Source organism: Aphis gossypii, chromosome 1 (genome assembly GCF_020184175.1).
Source record: "Aphis gossypii isolate Hap1 chromosome 1, ASM2018417v2, whole genome shotgun sequence".
Classification (NCBI taxonomy): Eukaryota; Metazoa; Arthropoda; class Insecta; order Hemiptera; family Aphididae; genus Aphis; species Aphis gossypii.
This window is the reverse complement of record NC_065530.1, coordinates 47,519,603-47,541,994: the sequence shown is the minus strand read 5'-3', so window position 1 is coordinate 47,541,994 and position 22,392 is coordinate 47,519,603. Positions and strand designations below refer to the sequence as shown.

The 22,392-nt window shown below is 28.4% G+C and overlaps 1 protein-coding gene across 2 annotated transcripts; it reads right to left on the bottom strand.

Annotated features, from left to right (window-relative positions):
• Positions 1-4,573: 4,573 nt before the first annotated feature.
• LOC114122291 (uncharacterized) lies at positions 4,574-22,174 on the bottom strand. 2 transcript variants are annotated; one of them, XM_050202894.1, is made up of 3 exons: positions 18,842-22,174; positions 15,377-15,442; positions 4,574-7,365 (listed from the first exon to the last, which is right to left on the bottom strand). In XM_050202894.1, the coding sequence occupies exons 1-2, from the start codon at positions 21,634-21,636 to the stop codon at positions 15,385-15,387; spliced, it is 2,853 nt and encodes a 950-aa protein (XP_050058851.1). In that variant the 5' UTR covers positions 21,637-22,174; the 3' UTR covers positions 4,574-7,365; positions 15,377-15,384. The 2 variants fall into 2 exon arrangements, with proteins under 2 accessions (XP_050058851.1, XP_027840703.2); XM_027984902.2 differs by lacking the exon at positions 15,377-15,442 and having other exon boundaries at positions 18,842-22,171.
• Between the last annotated feature and the right edge of the window lie 218 nt (positions 22,175-22,392).

Here is a 22,392-nt window from a genome sequence, read left to right as displayed (position 1 = left end):
CAACTCTATAATATGATTCAAAATATGTTTAATATGCTATTTAATATTTGCTTTACCTAACCTAACCAATGTAAAATGCTTTCTTATTACACACTACTTTGTGGTATAAATATATAGTGTAAATTGCAAGCCTCGATCTATCATTGTTCAAGCTCTACGTTTATCAGTAGTGAGCTAGTCAGGTTATATTATAGTCATTACACTTGGCGTTGCCCGTGAGACTCTCTTTTAATTATGAGAGTAGTATATTATTAGATAGGTTCGGCGAGGTTTATACTTACGTCTATGATTTCTAACCCTTAAGTTTTTTTTACTTGATCCAACCTACGGTGTATTAGATATAATAATGTACCATCACGTGGATTTTTATATAGTTGGTATAACAACTCGCCTTATGTGTTAACACATTCATCTCTTTATTATTACCATTAATTATTATTATTAATATAAAAACCAATAGTAACCATTTATAAATAAAAATTTTCTTCGTAAATTTCAAAATCCTATTTTAGCATCTACCGGGTGTGGAAGTATAGAAGAGTAAAAAATACTTTACAACCTATTCTCATACCTACCAAATATACAAAAAAAATTGCATAAAAATTGTCAACTGGTGGAGTTCGAGTAGTTCGACCAAAAACACTGACTGAGAATTTGATATATAATGTAGATATATTGATCTATTGAGGAGAGAGGATCTACCCACCGTAAGTCATAATCCTTTCGCCGTATCCTTTATTTATATACTACAATTTAAATAATATTTTAAAATTTTTTAAGATATTTTATACATTATTGTCTATAATATTTACGGCGGCGATACAAATCTTCTCGTAAAAATCTTCTCCTAGCAATTATGAACAACTAAAAAAAAATTTGAGCTAAATCGGCTAAGCCGTTCTCAATTGATGAATTTCTATATATTTTTCACTCCATATTTATATATTATTTAGATAATATAGAAAAACACAAAACAACACGGTCGACACAAACCGCGATAACCATATCCGATATCTTGTTAGTTATTATCGTATACAATCTTTACTTATGGATTTCATCTGAAATCTAAACCAATAAAATTTTAAGAATATAAGTAGTATTATTCAACTCGTATCGACTGAATTTTAGAGAAACATAACAAAATTCGACCGTCTGAATCGGGTGTTCTTATAAATACCTACTGAAAAAGATATAATACAATATTTACCAGCAATCAAATTTAACTAAAATCAACGTGTTTTCAGAAAATACCCAAATTTTTTATCAAAAACTATATTAAATTTGGGTATACATTTTGAATCTTTGATTTTATTCACCACCCCAAAAAATATATTCTAAAATTGATCAATTAAAAAGCAGAACTACGAAAAGGATGATCAAAAATCAAAGACGGTTGATGTTATTGTTTTAGAGACAGTCTCTGGTCTTATAAAAACACAATATCATACAATCTAAACATTCTAAGCAATAATGGATATCTCACTGAAAAACATTGGAAACTATTTATTAGATATTGTAAATATTGTTTTTAGTAATAATTAATAATAAAGAAAAATAGTTTGATGTATTTGTGCACACTGTAGAACAATGTGCTTATGATGGTTGTAGAGGTAAATAAATAAATGTATATACGTTCTGTTGTATAGCGTCAAGTGTGGTCAATATTATACCAAAGCCTTCATATATATAATAAAATAAATTATATAGCAGAATTCGTATTTGATTAAAAGGTCCTGTGTAACAGTTCATTCCCAGTTTCGTTTAACGTCGAAAAATGCCTATAATACAGAATATAATTAAACATACAACTCATCATTTGGTGTATACATATTTTGTTGACAATGAATTTATTTTTATATATGCCAAGCAATCTAACTATTGTTAAATCAAGTAGATTATCAAAATTATTAAATACATATTATATGATACCTACTAGTTTAGCTTGTATAAGTATTTGCGAATTTGTTAAACACGAATAGTTACGTTAAAACACTGAAGCAATTCAATAAATAGTTGTAGGTAAGTAACCCCTATTATTAAACTTAGGAAAGTATATTTATATTTTTAAAAATTGAAAACTAATCTAAATGGAAACTTATAAACGAATACGTTTTTGAATATAATAGTATAGGTACGTCACGTAGAATTGATGTAATGCACTGTCACACTTATTCAAACATTCAATACTTGTAACGAATACGGTTTATTGGCATTTAACGTATTCTGCTTTAGATTATTAAAATATATAAGTATAGGTTAATTCAATGGATTCAAAGTTGATACAATAATAATATTTGACCAACACTCCCTATGAAGGTAAAAAAAAGGCGACGAATATATTTAAATTGAGTTGCGTGAGTCCCCAATTTTATAACGACAGACTTCGAAAAAAATTAATGGTAAGGTTTGTTAGTTCGAAGTTAATGAATGTTCGGTGTCAAAAGAAACGCCCCGTATACCTAGTTGTTGACCTACATTAAATTGAGTCGTTTATTCGCAATCTATCACAACGGTGAGTGATATAATTTTACGCAAATGGGCTGCAGTCCTCAAAAGGTGGCATACTTTTCTTGAACATTTTACCAACCAAAATAATATAAATAAGTAAACCTCAATAACCACCATTAACTATTATTACAACCATATTAAAGACACGAGTAACGAGTTCGCACGACCACTCTAGTATATGGCTATTAATTATAATTGTAGTTGAATTAATTTCCTAAAAGTTGTCGTTAAAGATATTAAATTATTATGAAATACCTACTTACAGGTTGTGAAGTAAAAAACCACACAACAAGCACGCCTATCTCCAGTGTATTACTATTTTAATAACATAATGAGATTATTCAATTTAGATTTAGAACAATAAGAACCATATAATTTTCAAATAAGGAACATTTTTTTTTTTTGCTATATTTCAAAAACCATATTTTTGGTATGTTTATATGTATCTAAATCGAAATTTGAGCCAATGGTTTTCAAGTTATTTGACTGTGTGTACTAAGACATTAGGTATATAATAATACTAGCTAATAATAATAGGAATGGAAGATATGGGGACATAATAATTTGAAAATTAAAATAATTCATATTAATCAGCAAGAATAATACATATTAGACGAAGTAATTCATCTATTTAAATATATTTTATTTAAAATCACTTTAAAGGACTTAGTATTACCTTTTTACGTATATATTTCAATAACTTGGAGCTACTCGTTTGAATTCTGATTTTGACACATCATTACCAATATTTTCAAAAAAAATTATTTGCTTTATAATTCACAGTAAAAAAAGTTGTTTTCGTTTGAAAAAACTCGGGAAGTCAGTTTGCTATACATTAGGACATTAGGTATAGTATTCTTGTCATTATGAGTAGGTCACTGATAAATCATTCCACATTAAAAACGATTCTGAGCGGATACGATTGTCTGTCGGCCTATTTATCTCAGGATATATTATTTATAATTATAATATTACTAAAAGTACTTTATTTTTCTATTAATAATAATATAGTTTGTACTTTGTATAAACTTTTGCAGTATTGCTAAAAACAAATCGCATATAGGTCAGGCTGTTTTAAAATTATATTATTTAATAATATTTCAAACTGTAATTAGCTTATAAATCAATACCACCAAACCGTAGAATAGAATGAATAGATTCGTGGTTTAAATAGCTTAAACTTGGTTTAAATATTTTTAAAATATCATTGTGCATGGTTAATAATAATTTACGAATAGTATTTTTAAATTAAAAAAAAATATATATCTAAAATCTTATTTTATGTTTTAAATATCTAATTGTGTCAATATTTTATTTTTGAATATAAATATAGAAAAAAAAATTGTGGTAATGAATAATCGATATTTTCCAACTACTAAAAGAATATTTTTTTAGCGATTTTATAATACATTTTCAAGCTTAATATGTTAAAACTGTTAGAGTAAAAAAAAAGTATGAATTTTGACGAACTTTTTGAATTCACTTGATTATTTTGAAAAAATAGTTAACATTTTTAATTTTAATCTTTCCAATGTACCAACTTAGATTCAATAATATACTGTCAAAAACCAATCTCTAAATGGAAGATTGAAGAATTTTACTGTTTCTAAAGGTGACTGGACACAAAAAACCATGCACTGATGCATTATTGTGTAACCAATAAATATTTATTATTCTGTTCAAAATATAAAAAATTAGTATGTATTGAGATTATCTTTTTAGTATAAAAAGACCGAGTATTTGAAAACATGGTGTTTAAATTTCAAAATTTAAATTCATATAAGGTATAGTTAGCATACGAGGTAGTGAATCGCCCTGTATACCTACCGTATTCGGACAGCCCATTACGAGCCCCATATAAATACGTCTTTGTTTTAGATACCTATGTATATATAAGCAGCTGTAAATATGGCACCTGTAATAAATTTTATACGTACTAGCAAATATTCATTTATGGTGACATAAATGACGTGCATAGTACTGTATAAAAATAAAGAGTACAATAATATAAAAACATAAATATAACAATCAAATCAATATTGTTATATTATTAAAGTATATAGTATAAATTATGTGTTTGTTTTTGTTTATTTTATTCAGTTTAAATTTTACAAAACGAATAATAATGAATAATAATTATATAATATATTATACTTAAAAATATTGAATTATATGATATCGCTTTCAATTCAAATGACTTAAACTTCTCAGGACAAAATTTAAAAAAAAATAAATAAATAATAAACAAAATTAAATTAAAATCTAATCAGACTTTCTATGGGGTTGAGGAATATCTTCTTACATCACTTTATGACAAACTAACATTAAATTTTAAAGCTAAAATTATACAATAAATAAAACACAAATGCGAAAATTAGTGGTAAAGGATTTTTGCACGTGTACTGCAGAAACAGCTCATTAATATCATATAATATAGTTACTTATCAGTTATCGGTTAAGTTATACTGTTACAGTAATAGTAATAATAATATGACCAATTTTTTTTCATTACATATAGTTTTTGTTTTCATTATTATTTATGATAGTATAAATATAATACATAGTACGTATACTATTCGTATAGTTTACATTCATGGGCGCCCATAAGTAAAATTTTAGGGGGGGTCAAAATAAAAAATTCTCAAATGTAAAGATAATAGTTATATTATGGTACTATTTATTGAGTAACAAGTTTTTAATATTTTTAGTCCAGGGGTGGGGAGGCAAGTGCCCTATCTTGCCCCTCTCAATGGGCGCCCATGTTTACATTATACTAAAGCTTATTAATCATATTAAATTATTATAATCATAATATTATTACACTGACACATTTATTTCACTGACATTTAATAATATTCCAATATCATCATAAGCACAATATTAATACACATAGACACTTAGTTATACATACAATGTATGCTGTATAGGTATTGTATAGTATATATATTTTTTAGTATAATATATTTTTTTTATCGTTATATCCTTATACATTTATCTTATAATATAAGAGACTAGTATTGAAAATCAATATTGAGTATAATATATAATATGTCATTATACAGTAATAATATGAAGTTCCGTTTTGTAGATCAATTTATAATAATTTACGTACAATAAAATATATTTCAGACAGGACATTCAACATTCAAACTATATAAATAAATATTTATATCCAAAAATTCAATGGCTAAAATAATTGACGTAGAACGTAAAAAATAAAAAAAAAAAACAATAAAATTGTAATAAATTCAAGTACACCAAGTACACAGAAAAATAACCAAACTAAAGCTGATATGTAACACAAAAATAAACGAGAAACAAAATTGGCTTATTTTGTTTTTTAAATAAAAAATTTACAAAATAAATTCAACACAAAACCACATACGCGCGTTCAGTCACGTACTTGAGTGTGGTAAACAGTTTTCCGAATAATAAATAAACAATCAAACGATAATAAATTAATACAAAGAACGATAATAAATCAATAAAAGAACAGAAACTAACAGTACATTTTATGAGAAAAACGTATTTTCATTCAGCACCACAAAAATATGACATTACAATGATAATATTATGTACATATTTTATTTAAACAGACATTTTACAGTCATAGGAATTTCAACGACCGACAACGGAAAGTCTATAGGATGAAGCCGGTCCTCTGACTCGTAGGACAATAAAGCGAACGTATACCCCGACGCAAAGTAGTGCAAAGGTCGAGGTCAATCGATTCCTACGGCGGCACCGGCGACGTCTCGCGGGCCGACTCAAACGGCGATTTGACTACTTACATACAAATACGAGATGAATATATTATACAATACACTATGGCAGAGATTCCCAACCGGGGTGCTACGGCACCCCAGGGTGCCGCGAACTGTATTTAAGGTTCCGCGAAATTATTTAAAATGTAGTTTTTATTATATTATTTATGCAATAATAAATAAAAGTAAAAATGTACCTATTTCAATGTAATAATTTGTTTTATAAAATATAATATGCGTATATAGAATATTATATCTAGGTACATCTTATTACTTTTGTTTATACTTATGCACTGTTAAATAAAACCGAAGTTGTCAATAGGATGCCTCCGGATTTTTAGAAAATGACTAAGGGTTCCGTGAGTCAAAAAATGTTGGGAACCTCTGCTCTATGGGTACATTTTATTTAATGATATATTATATATAACATTAGCTTAAACGTATATTATAATAAATACTATAGTATATATACCAGCGGTCACCAAATGGTAGCCCGCGGATGAACTTTATCTGGTCTGCAGACAAAAAATTTATTATTATAATTTAAATTATTATTATTATTTTAGTAAATAAAAAAGGTTTATAAATTTATAAATTTAATTTAATTTTTTTTTTCTTAAAATTTCATTAGATAAACAAATGTGTACTTACATTAAATTTTGATGGGCCCAAAAAAGTTACTTAACCTAAATTACTAAAGTATGGCCCTTCAAAAATAATAATCGGTGATCCCCGGTATATATTAAAGTATATTAAAACTTATCGATATTATATTTAATAAAAAATATTTGACGTTGAATCCAGCGGGATTGGGAGTTTAGAATGGGTTTAATGTATTATATTTGACATAAATGAGTATTGGAGGTGGGTCGTAAAACACGTATAACGATAATAATTACTATAATATTAATAAATAAATAAACAAATACTGTAGGTGCGCTGCTTTGATAATATATTATCTTGTCGTTCCTATCGCACCGACTTGCCAGAAGTTTAACGTTTTGTGCCAGCAGACACATCGTCAGAAGAAGTTGATGCAGACGTGGTGACAGGCGTTGCCCATTGCCACCGACAACCATACGGCTTGGCTTGACTGAAACAAAAAACAGGTAACTTAGTAAGCATTTGAAACGGAATTAGAATAAAATCAAAAGTTCACTTGAAAAATAATACGATGGAGAACATCGACAGAAATTACATAATGTATATGCACATCGTTTGACCGTTACGGGAAGTTATAGGAAAGGTCACAATGATAGGCACCTAGGTACTTATATAGTTATATCAATAATATTAAACATTTTTTTTATCATGATGCGCTAATCATCGCTGAAAGTTTTTCTTTTAATTTTTTTTCGTTTTAATAAGAAAATGTTATCTATTCGTTTTACCTAACACATAATAATCGACAAAATTTAATTTCCTGCAAAAAAAAATAAGATTTTTTACATTATTTTTTTTTATTTTTTTTTTAAACATTAACACATATATATAATTAAAACTATATGTTCTAAATTTTCTGAATAATTGATACGTAAACAACGAATTTTTATCAATCATTTCAACAAGTGTATTACGAAACTTAAACGTTGATAATTGTTCTAGTTTTCAAATAAATATAATTTTTTAAAGAATATAAAATTCAAAATAAGGGTAGCTTCTATGAATAAGATAAAATCATCTCAAAAAAGCACAAAATCTTAAATCTAAAAATAAATAAATATACATAAAACATAAATGGACAAATTAATGTTTTGTTTATTAATATTTATTTTATATTTTTAATTTAAAAAGTATTATTATTACTTGTTTTAATGTACCTAAACAAAAAATTATAGAAATGGCACAAAATCATAATTTTTAACCATACCTGCATAATATTATGTAGACAGTCCTAAGTCTGTATAAAATGGGAAAAAAAATTGAAAATGCTTTGACTAGGGAACCAATTTAGATACACCCTTTGTAACAAACTGGGAACCAATTCGGATACTCCGGTAGTTTTAAATAAATAAATACAGTACCTCATTACAACATTATAAACTATGAAACAATAATACTAAGAAATTTATGCGCTAATAACGGTTCACTGCAGTATACGGTGCATAAGACAATTTTACCTAACTATATTATTATGTCCAAAAGATTAGGTATTACGTATGAACTCGTAAATGAAAACCATTGTCCGTGACACGAAATAATTATATTTAACTTTTTATTATTAATGAAAATAAAATCGATAACAGTAATATTTAACATATTTTAGCTGCAGTGGTAACTTTATAAAATGATTAGCTAGAAAACGATTAAAAGTTCCAATATTTTTAACGTTAATTAATTAAGTAGGTACACCGAAGTAGATTAGTAATTCACTAATATTATTTAATGTACTTCAGTACTTGTATACGTATAATGTATATGCCTCCAATGTATATATATATAATAAAATAGGTCATTCAATTTTGTAACATCCTATAGAATTTTAACACCTACAACATTTAATTAGATTTATTATAAAATTGATTTAAATTATTTAGTAAAATTTGAAATGAAAATAAAATATTAATTGTTGTAAATAGTAAAAAATATTTATACTTATTATATTTTCAAAACGATTAACGTATAAAATAAAATAAAATGATATTTTTCATAATATTGAGACATTAAAAGTATATTCAGAGATACATTTTACATAGAATAATTTGTTTACGTATATCATGATATCTAATGGATTTAAATGGTAAAGTAAATTTACCTAATATATTTAATAATAAAAATGTTGTACCTAAAGGAATATTTTTAATTTTATTAGTTTTTTAGCCAATCGCTTACAGTCTATCATACGTTATAATATAAGGAATATATAAATATAATAATACTAAGATTCAAGATTTTAAACAAATGTTTAAACAAAGTTATTACTATTTGATAATAATTTTAATAACTCGATAAAGTAATGTGAAAATATCAATATAAAACGTAATTTTTTAGACGTCCAGACATTGGTTAGAATTGTTTAATGTCATCTTTGTGTGCATTAAAAATTGTATGAAATATCAGTTTTATATTTTCTCGAGATTTTAATGTTTGATTGAAAATATAATATTTTGAATATTTTGATCGTTTTTTAACAGTAATCTAATAGCGAATGTATTTGACAAGACAAGTATAGTAATTTTATTAAAGAAAACTTCATGCTTTTGTTAAAATAAAAAAAGGATCAAACATATTAAATAAATAAACGAAATGGCAAACACTCAATATTGTCAATATACTAAACTGTTCTATAATATTATTTACCTCATGCTATATTATACAAATTACTGTAATCATTTCTTTTCATATGTGCACGTACAAGTAAATAATAAATATAACTATATCGCTATATAAAAGGATATTTACGTTTTCATTGTGCTTACATTTGGTTTTAAAATTATTTAAATTTACGCAAATGCCAAATATACCTAAGTATAAATATTACGAGAACAATGATATTCGTATTAATTTTCATTCATAAGAATCCTTGACAGTTCTACATTACAGTTCATTGTATTGTTATTACATCATCATCTCTGGTCTACAATAATAATATATTAATTTATCTAGAGGTAATATTTATCTTTCAGATAAATTATTACTATAAAATATATTATAGAAAAATTGTAATTATAATTAACTTTTATACGTATTTTCTAAAAATTAAGTTAATGGTATTTCAATTTTAATTAATATTATACATTATACGCATTTGATGAATTTAAAATGTAATGATATAAACAGTTCATAATACGGTTAATGAAGCTTGTAATAAAAAGTAAAATTTAAAATATAAATTATAAGGAACAATATCTAATCTAACTACTTTATGATTTAAGTTATTTAAAATAAAATATTCGGATCAATGATTTGATCTAATGATCAATCTAACAATCTAATGATTTAATCACTATAATAACAACGAACAAAATAAACGCGCATCTGCACCAAAAAATTATCACAAATATAATAGCCATCTTTCACCTTTAAAATATAAATACAATTTATTCTAAAATAGTTGTATTTTTTTTTTAAGATTTACTGTTCTGTGCAGTTGTATTTCGGTATATTGAACATTCGTTTCATAAATATATTTGAACATTCCAACTTCCAAGGTAAGAATCGCAAATATATTTTACGTAATCAATTATCTTACAATTACTATTTATCAAGGTTTTCGCTAATCTAAAAATGGCTTAATGTTTTTAAACACATTTTGTGAAATAATTATTTTTTACCGATCAAACGATAATAAATATTGTAGTCGACAAGTTTCTTTTTTTAGTTCTGATTAATTAATTAATCAAATATTATATTAACCTTACATATTATAGTGATAAAAATAAACTAATTGTTATTAAACTTAAACCAAAATATGTTTTTATAGTTGACACTTCACAATTTATATCGCACCTACAACCAGATTGGAACCGAATCGAAAAGTACCAGTTTTAAAATCCTAATACCCTTAAAATATTTGAAATCGAAACCGAGACTCATATTTTTAGATACAAAAATATCGGTTATGCTTATAAGTTTTATTTTATCATTTTTTCAGATGTACGTATACATTTATCCCAAGAGTACTTTGATAAACTCGCGTGTATATTATATTAAATATTTAAGACCATTTATTTCTCGAAAAATATTAAAATTTAAATGAATATTCAATATTTTTTCCTATTTATATTTTATTTTGAAATATATATAATGAATATTATTTTTTAAATAATGTATAAAAAATTAAATCGATTCTATTATATTTAAACGTTGGAACCATTTAATGCTGGTTTTGGCCGGAACCCTAACCTTAACTACTTAATGTATATTTTTTTAAATAGAAACCGGAACTAGGACCTTTTAATGAAATAATTGAACACCGGAACTAGAGCCGGAACCGAAAAACCAAAAGGTGGGTACCTACTAGTCCCTGCCTGAAACCTATATACGTACACTGTCACTGCAAAACAACAGAACAAATTACATATTGTAGATGGTTGTATTATAACTCGTGATGAGTTTTTTATATTTGTACGCTATATGTATCATAATTATACATCGATAATACGTATACTGATTTTATGGACATTTCAGATTTTTTGATATTATAATAATGATATGGTGTAATATCTGTAGCTCAAAAAAATTTATTACGATCAGTAAAGTATTTTTACCAGTAGAATGTAGGTTTACTAAATTCACATGGTATGGAAAATTATAGTAGTTAAGAGGCAACTTAACGAACCTCTAGTGATAGACAATATAAAGATTTAAAAAAAAAATTATTTATAAGCGTGTATACGTAGTTATGATATGATTTATGATTTCGTGAGTAACTATAGGTATAAATGTGTGTGCTTTATATTAGTATAATACTAGGCGTCCCACAGATTTATAAAACCTACAGCGCCATATAAGAATTTCGCTTAATTAAATTTAATCGATCTGCCAATTGTCAATCAATTATAGAAATACTATAATGAAGAAAACGAATTGTACATCTCTGGTAAGGTATTTGGTAATATTTAGTTTTATGGTTATATCGCTATATTAGAAACGAAGTTAATATTTAAAAAGATATTTATTTTGTCTCATTAATTATATTATTAAATCTGGAGGAGAATGTTTCTGACAGATCTATATGAAAGCGAATACTGTTGCAGTGTACTTATTGTAGGAATACCTAAAACTGCAGTACGTTAATTTGTATACATTTCACGATTTTTTTTTTTATTATAATAATAATACATCGTCACATCATCCTATAAATATGCGTGAGTTTTAATTCAAATGTAATTTTATTTAAAAATGTATGCTATTAACCATCCACCTATCAACTTTTAAATAGTAAATTAAAATTTCAATTAGTTATACATTATTATAGACTCGACGTGATGATATTAATAGATTTATTTATGTATAATTGTATGCAATAAAAAAGAAGTAGTAAAAATGATATTACACATTAAGTTAGCTTTTAATAATATTAAGTATTAAATATTAATAGTAAGTTGTCCAAGGTTAAATTTGAATAATACTTTTTTCGTTTGTTATTCATTAATTAATTTTTAAAAACTTTTAATAAAAATTATTAGTATAACACATATTATTATATACCTCTTTTTCTATTTCCGATTGTCAATACCTCACTTTATTTGAATTTCTTTAAACTTTTACTTAATTAATTCCCATCTGCACTTTCCACAGCAACCCAACGATTTGTGATGTACACCAATCATATCTTTAACTATCCTAAGTTGTAACCACAATAACGAACATACCTATTGTCCCTTTATAATTTTTCTAACATCTCTTTCAATGTCCAACACTATATCTTCAGACTTCAGAGCATCAAAACATTACTCCCTATTTTGTATTTTTATTTTTGTATTTTTAATAGTAATAATAAAACAACATGACTTTAAACGTCGTCATGAAAATGTAAATTTTATATATTCTGTCTGACGGTATTAGTCTGATAAGCTCTGGGTAGAGTGTTGTAGATTTATGTATTACGTTTGATCGGCGTTTGTGCTTTCATTCACATATTGAAAGAATAACATGTAAGGCCATAAAAATGCTTGGGTTTGTTAAAAGAACATTTTCTGATTTTAAGCCTTTTATTTTACTTAAGACTTTGTATTGCTCATTCGTGTGTCCTCATTTGGAATACCGCGTGATAGTATGGTGTCCTAGTACAATTGATGATCAGTACAAAATCGAACGTGTATAGCGAAAATGTTTAAAATATGTTGCATATGTCCTACAAATAGATTGCCTGCCTCACGACTATTCGCAAGTGTTTCACAGACTAAACCTCTCTTCGCTAGTAGATAGGAGAGATCAAGCACATTTGCTTTTTCTTGGTAAACTTATTGGTGGAAGCCTTGGTACTTCTGACTTACTGCAGACTGCTAATTTTCATGTTCCTGTCTTTAACTCTCGTTCAGTATACTCATGCTCTATTCCTTTTTGTTCCTCCAGTTTTATGTCGAATCGTCCTATCATTCGAATGCTGAAATTGGCCAACGAAGACCCATCATTTTTATTATAAACCATATTTTTATTACGTTATCTTTTTGTTATTAAAATAAGCGAATTATAAATAAATATCAACTGATACTTCTGTATCACAATGTGTTTAATTTTAAAAATATATATATTTTTTTTTCTTTGTGTGAATGTACATTCAAATTGGGCCTGTCCCGTATTGTATTTAATAAATAAATAAAAAGTATACATTTTCTAAAAATAATATTAACCAAAGCAATATTTTTTCTTAGCAAATAATAAAAAGATAAACATTTTACAAAAAATGTTATTTTATAGAAATAGTACTTAATTACTAGCGTACTCATTATTAGGAGTTAATAGCCTAAAGATAAGTATCATCTCATTTGAAAACTAATAAGTAAAATTTAAAAAATATTTATTAAGATATTACATCATAAATCCGTATTGTATTTAATTTAAGTAGTGATTTTATTTGTATTTTACTTTTACAGAAGCACTAAGTACAACTCAACAGGCTTTTCTTATAAGATACGTACTTTTTTTATAAAAAAAAAAAAAAATGGGTACCTATAAGTAATCTAATATAACCTATATATTAATATTATTTTATTGATTTATTAAAGAATCAAATTAATTCCAAAATAAATATTTATATAGTAAAAATAATTAGCCAACAATATAGATTATACCTGTCTCAAAACGTTGACATAATATATAATGTCGGTGTAAAATAAAAATCTCTCTAATCTTCATGATACACTCTACAGTCTACAAGTATACAAAATGATAAAAGAAAAGTAAAATTATATTTTTTTATGTTTGTATTATGCCTACTATGTACATTACTGCATTTACTTTATTTACTTTAGAGGGATAATCAAACAAACTAATATCATTAACCATTATCCAAAGTTGATTTCGGTTGGTGATATTCTACATTACAAGTACGTTTACACGTAAAATGAGATAAGAAAAGTAATATAAAATATATTAATGTTTGTTTTAGGGGATCTAAAAAAGTTGTTTTCTTGATGAGAAAATTAAAGAATTTTAGGGTTAGAAAGTACCTTGCTGGGCAACATAATTTAATCGATAATATCGATACATTAAATCTGGATGAATAATATATCTGATTGGGAGATAAAAAAATAAAATAAATTTATAGGGTTTAACCATTTCTATATATGATCAATTATTGATCATACAATTACTAAAAATTTTATTTAATAATCTACAAATAGCCAATAAAATAATATACCTTATTGTAGATTTAAGATTCAAGTACCTACCTAGAAATAATTGATAATAAAATATTGTCAAATTTTTACACGTAAATTTCGGTATACATTTACATAAATAATTAAAGTATATTTTATCAATGAATATGTTATCATTTTGTATATATAACCTTATTATTTTTGAGCTTGTCCTATATTTATGAATAAAATGAAAATACAACAACATGAGATATTCATATTGTTCAATTTTGAAGATTTTAAGCAACGTGTTCAAATTTTCTTCGACACATGCTAAGTTTACTTGAGAAGCACTAACATTAAGTTTTTTAATAAAAGTATCTTTAACATTTTAATTTTTTCCATAAGTCAACACATATAAAAAACCAAAATCCAAGTGAATTTATGATACTGTTAAATATTGTATAATATTGTAAGATGTAGAAAACATGCTTCAATTATTCACTTAAATATTTTTTTTAGTATTTTGTAAGGCCACAAAAAATATTGATTTCATTATTAATTACCATGTATAGCATAATTAATAGTTAATTTAGATACATTTAAATAATATATAAATAATTTATTTACATTTTTAATTAATAAGAAATTATATTATTTTTTTTCTATCAAATCAAGGGATAAGTATGTCTGAGTCATATATATTATATTATTAATTATTATGAACATAATACATTAATATTACTTAGTCTCAACAAATTTAAAAATTTAAATAAATAGAAATATAAACTATATAAAAAACTAATAAAATACGATCTAGTATAAATTTAAAACATGCATTAAATTTAAATTGATTACCTTTTTATTTATGTGTTTACACTTGCGGTACCTAAATCTGTGATGAAGTGTTTCGCATTAAATAAACTTGAAGAGTAAAAATAGTTAAATGTCCACATGAAATTAATAATATAAATTACTAACAATAAATGTTATTTTATTAAAGCAATAATAGGTAGGTACTTAAAAAAAATTAATTTAGGAATGTAATGTAAATATGAATTATCTTTAGTAAATAACAAGGTAGGTTCATTATCTGATAAAAACATAATATATGATATAGATACTATAGAAGAAATCAGTTCTCATTTTGATAAGTGTACAGAATTAATAATTATAAATAAATAGTTATTTATATATTCAATCCTTTCAATAAAAAGATAAATGTCAAAAGTAGGTTATTTATTTAAAAATATAAGTTAAGACTTAGAATAATCGAAAATATATTTCATTAAATGTCTACTTTTAATATTATGTTTTTACCAATATTCAATATAATAGACATTTTTTTTTAACATCATTACTTTAATTCTATAATCCCCTTTCTCCATGTTTGTGAACTTCACGCACATAATCTATCGACTATTCTACATAGGTATTTTTGATACCTTTTCTATATATTATTTTATATTACTATATATAGAGATATTTTGACTAGAAATCAGTTTTTAATAAACTAATTTTATTTACACAAAACGTTAAAAGTATTTATACTTAAAGTGAAGATTATTAAGAAACAACTATTTTATAAAATTAGTTTTAAAATGTTACCCGTTATTATAGATACATAATTTATTAATTGTAAGATATTTATAGCTGCTTTATTATTTTAATAAATATTTTAAGCAATGTGAAATTAAAACAACAACAAAAAAGATATCAGTTTTTTTCGAAAAAAAAATAATATTATGTACCTACTACAATCATTTAGTAATACTAAGTTAGGTATAAGTACACATATTTAATAATATCGTATTTATTACTTTAAGTAATCGGTAAGAACCTAAAACAAATTCAAACTATGAGTAAATTTTGAATAATATTACTTATTGGATAAAATAATATTAACTAATATTTGTATTATCAGTTATAACTAAATAACTTGAATACAAATAAATTAAGTTTGAAAAACTGAAAATGATATTTAGTATAATGTTTCATAAATTACACTTAGATCTTAGATCATTAAATTCGGTGATACCTATATAGAAAACAAAACACGTTCCGAGTATAATATCATTCATATTTTAATAGTTTAATTATCCTGGTGACTAAAAATTATGTCTAAAGAAATTTTTCTAATTTTATTATCGTCAAATCAAGTGTATAAAAACGTCAAATATGGCTTTCTAAGAACGATTTCAGCAGATAATTGCTGATATGTATTCTTTATATTACATTTATTAGAATCATTTATTTTATTTTATTAAAAGGCTTAATGATTTCCATAACATTTTGTGAATGAAACACAAAACACAAACATAATACATAGACTTATATTTTTTTTTGTTTAAGTATTTGTTTAAAACTTATTTTGTTATGATCGTTATTTATATTATTCTGTATAATATCCCAAACATAGTCATAACTCATAATATTTATTAATTAATTTAGTCTTGAAATGTTGAATAATAATCTAAGTAAAAAAAATGTATTTTCAGTAACGTGAATAGTATTTTCATGTTCTAATAACGTATGTAATTATTAATGAAAAAATTATCTTAATGTAAAGTAGTGTAAAGAAGTAATAGTTCATTCGAACTAAAAGAGTTTACGAGTATAACATTTAATTTATATGAGAATAAGTAATATTATTATTTACAAGATTAAACATTCTATTATTATTGATTACCAATTATTTATTGTTAATTAATTATCTAAAAATCAGTATATATAATATACATGAATATTTATAAGATTAACAAAAATAAACAAATGAAACAGACGATCGTTAGATCAGAAATATGACATTTAAATCATTTAGAACTGAAATTTATCTGTAACATAATATTTGCATTATAAAAAAAAACCAACAAATTGGTTACCTAAAAAGTTTAATTAAATATGATTAAAATAAATATATTTTAAATTTCAGAATTTCAAATTTTTATTGTGTACCCTTATAATAATATTTGAAAAATTAATATATATATATATTATAAATATTACATTTTAACATATTATTGATACAGATTCTGTAATATTATAAATTATAAAAATGTATTTTAATAAATAAATAATTTATTTAAAATAAAAATTGTTTCGGAGACAGATAATTGTATACATGTATACATATCTGTGTAGATGAAAATTTGAAATAAGTAATGAAATCTAGCATTAGGTCATCACACATATATAGTGCGTAACACATGAAATAGGTACTTAATAAAATTGAAACAAAAATGGTTTTTACCATATAAATCTATATACAATAAGTGTAGTTAAGATTTGAAAAATTTACATGTATCAAGTCATAAATTGAAAACCAGGCATTGTCTCTAATTGTATCTAAATCGTTTGTAAATCATTTCAATTTGAATGGAGATTATTTTTAAAAACATTTTTCAGTTGAGGAAAGTAAGTACATATGTCGATTGTAAAATGTGTTAATTTAACTTTTGAATCGTTTTTTTTACTGTTTAATAATGAATATCTACTATTGTATATTTGAACAATTAATATTTAATAATAGTAATGATTATAATAATATTTATTTTTGTAGTTAAATAGTTTATTTTATATTTTTATTTATTCAATTATTTTCTAATTGATTACAGTATCATTTATTCATAAGATAAATATTATTTAACTATAATATATGTATAACTATAATTATAAAAATAGGTATATTGTTAGTTATTGTTTCTATCTAAATAATAACAATTGTACAATGTGTATATGTATAATTATATACATATACACATATATATATCATATATGTATAAAATAATTTTCTCTTAAAATATATTATTTGAAAAAGTTAAAAAGTTAAATAAAATTTAAATTAAAACACTATTTACAGTAAGATAATTTATACTAGATGTGTATGTTTTACTCGAATTAATTATGTAAATTTGGTGTGATAATGCCGAATATTATATGAAATATGATCATTATATGAAACTAAAAATTAAAATATCCATTTTTCAGTTTTAAACACAAGATTTCAGCGACCTTAAACACATATTTTTCGCTGGAATGCATCTATTCTATTATGGAATACGATAAAATAGTTTAAATAAGAATGAATAAAGAAATAATCATAGTATTATACCTGGAAAATGTTTGTTGACAAAATTGTTTTCATAAACGCTGCAGTCGTACTATAAAATACCGTTTTTATTGTTGAAATTGGGCTAACGGGACTGTTCATGGGATTACGGTTTGTTACGACCTACACGTTTATCCTAATACTATAATATTATGATAAATTCAGTACCACAATATATAGTATTTTTATTATTTAATACTTATTGTGATAATTACCTGCCGAATAACGGGTGCCAAAGAGGTGAACTGAACAGGTCATGTCCTGCAGCTAAATGAAGGGCGCCTTCGATGTTCAAAAGTTTTGGTTTCGCGTTCGGATCGATCAAATGTTCTTTGACTTTGATTTTAGGCCTGTACGTCGTCTGACCGGTGTCACCACTGGCAGACGTCACGGGCAATGGTATTTTCGGCTTATTAGTCGTAGTCAAACATTGAGAGTCTGTACCGATGGCACTAGTACTGCTGCCACTGTTATAGCCGTTGATGCCACTGCTACAGCCAATAACGTTACTGGTATTACCATTGACGCCACTACTACTGCTGTTAACGCCACTGCTACTGCTGTTGACGCCACTACTACTGTTTTTGATGCTACTGCTGTAGTCAGTGACACCATTGCTGCAGTTATTGACGCCAATACAACAGCTGTTGACGATGCTACCGACTTCCGTCATAGGCGTCTGCTGCTGTTGCCCCGGACCGGTATGGTAGTTGTATTGAGCGCGGTTGCGAGGCGATACGGACGGATTTCGCGAAGGCTTTGGCGACGGAGATTTGCCGTTATACCCACAACTGATTTCCGACGGGTAGCAACAAGTCGACATAGCGCCCGGCACCGTGCATGTGGTACAAGTCTTCGGATTGCCACCACTACAATTGGCAGCAGGAATCGCAGTGAACGGATTGCATTCGCCGGGAGTCGCAGAACATGGGTTACAGCCGTTGGGAGACACCTTAGTTAACGGGTTATAACCGCTCGATTTTGGGCAACAGCTACTACTACAACACGATAACGGCGATCCGCTGCAGCATGGCTCTTGACAAGCCCGTCGTTTTGACTGACGGTGTAGCAGTGGTGGTATTTGTTGCTGCGGACGCGATGGCAACAGTTGTGGTGGAACTTGCTGTGGATGCGACGGCAACCGTTGCTGTTGTGACGTCGTGTTGTGCTGCACCGATCGCTTAGATGAAAGTCGCGGTACTTGCTGCTGCCGCACATGTGACTGCGGCGGCGGCGGCGGCGGTGGCAACAGTTGTGATTGTTGGTGTTTTAGTGGTTGTTGCAGTGGTAATACTTGCGGCTGTGCAACTGTTGGTGGTAATATTTGTGAGGGTGGTGGCGGTGGTGGAGGTGGTGGTGGTGGTGGTGGTGGTAATAATAGTGGCTGTGGTTGTTGTAACGGTGGTAATATTTGTGGCAGTGGCGGCGGTGGTGGCGGAAGTGGCGACACCGACGCACAACAATCGTCCGATTTGCTGTAGCTAGCCGTAGAACCGTACGGTGGTTCGATATTACTGTCGAAATACATGTCGTTCCATTGGTTCTTATCTTGAGGGTAGCTGAAGGATTGTTGAGCAGTTGTCGAGTTGGGCAGTATAATGCTCAACATGGTGGACATCAAGTCGGCATCGGCGCCGGTCATGTCTTTTGACAAGTACGACAACCACAGGAACTGATCGATGTTTGATGGTTGGTTGCCGTCCGGCTTACGGTCATCCGCATAACCCGGTTGTTGTTGCAATAAGGACTGAAGATGCGACAACGAGACGGCCAACAGATCAGGGTTCGGGGGCGGTGGCGGCAATAGCGATGGCTCTCGCAAAAGTTTTGGTATTTCCGTGGCCGGGCTAGCCACCAAGGCGGCCAACCTGGCCCTGGGCACGAGCAATGGGTCGGGCACCGACAGATTGGGATTCGCAAGCACTTCTTTCAGCTCGGACAAGGGATCCCATTCGCGTTTTACCTGCTCGCCGGCTAATGGCTGTTGTGCAGGGGGTGATTTCTCTACGCGTTTTTTCTTAATCGGCGGCTCCTGTAATCGAATTTCTAAAGCAGATCGCTTACTTACAGTTTCCAGGTTCAACGGTTCGTTTTGCTGTTGCTGCTGCGTCATTATGATTAACTCGCCCAGCTTACATTGCATCGTTGGCATCTCGGACGATAGCGGCGGCGGCGATGGTGTTGTTGCAGAAATAGCCCCGCAGACAGCGACGTTTTCGGATTTGATCTGGTGGATCGTCGTACCTTCGGGTAACTTGATTGCTGAAGCCGTCTCAACGGTAGATAACGGAATTTTCACGTCACACATCAATGCCGGGTCCTGGTCGATCATCTCGAGTGCTCGGTCGATCTTGGCCCTGGTTTGCTCCTCGTCGTCCGCCTCATCACTACTTATAGTGTCCACAAAGTCGATAGAGTTGTCGTTCAGGTCAACAAGTATCGACTCACCAGTCTTTGGACTTTCTTTGATTCGGTCGTCCGGACGTGGGACTGACTCGTTGCCATTTCTCGGTGTCTCGCTAACGTGCCCGGCAATGGACGAACGTGATTGAGCGGCTGCCAAAACCCTAGACTTGGGAGTAGAAGCCCACACGCCGTTAGTCTTGACCAGTTTAATGCCCGGATGGAACTCTTCGATGAATATTTCCTTTATTTTGGTCTCTTCTTGTTTAGCCCATAGAAATATTGGACGACTCTCCTGTTTCGACTTTTTCTTGTGCTTTTTTCGGATACGAGTGCCGTGCTCGTCATAGTAGTGGTGATGGTGTTTCTTATGTTTCTTTATAGACTTGTGCGGTTTACTATTAACTACTTCTTCCACTTCCTCTTCGCCCTGCTCTTTTCCCGCACCACGGACCCGTACCTCTTCTCCATCTTCGGAATCCGAAGATATTTCAATCACATTGTCGCATTCCAGAACCACAGTGCTGCGTTTGTCGATCACATTTGTGTCCACCGTACTGTTGTCCACGTCGTCAGTGCCTTCCGTTTTGTCCGGTAAAGCTTTCATAATTTTCCTGTTGTCTGTTCCACCATAATATCAATATAAACATACGATACTTTTCTAGACGTACACATCATTCGACAATCAACCGCACATTAAACAGCACTAACTCGCGTCGGGCTAAATTCCGAGTTTAATCACTCCACAGTAAAAAACTCGTAAAACAAGAACACAATATACGTAATCGTAAAAAATAACATAAATACTGTTAATGTGATATCCAAAAAACGGACCGTTTACCTTAACATTGGTCGAAATTCTCGAACTCCGCGATCAACGCACACGCGTACGAAACAGCTGTGCTGCTACTAAACCGGTAAGAGTCACTGGCCGGCGGCGGCGGCGGCGACGGCGGCGGCTGTTACGGCGGCAGCGGCGGTGGCGACATCACGCGTAAAATTCCGTCGGTTTAACCGGGCTCGGCTTCGGTCGTCGGCGATCGCGTAACCGTTCACAGCTATTGGTCGGCCGAGTTTTTGCGTTATAGGCGTTACCTCGGCAGCTTCGCAGACAGATCCGAAAATATTACCCGAACGTCGTGGTCCCTTGCCCTACATCGTTAAAGTGATGCGAATTTTCATCGCCAAACGGGCACGACAAATCAACTTCCCCCTACAACCCCCTTCCCACGCACTGCTGACGAATCGATCAGTTTCTGCAGATTTCAGATTTCTCGTAATTTTCAGAATATATATACATGTATATAATATAATATACCGTCCGTCGCCCGATAATCGCATTATTGTATTGAATATTATGTAT

Coding starts and splice junctions, on each gene's coding strand:
- LOC114122291 (XM_027984902.2), bottom strand. CDS start 21,636: ATGAAAGCTTTACCGGACAAAACGGAAGGCACTGACGACGTGGACAAC. Junction 7,366..18,841: donor TGGCACCCGTTATTCGGCAG/GTAATTATCACA, acceptor TTTTTGTTTCAG/TCAAGCCAAGCCGTATGGTT.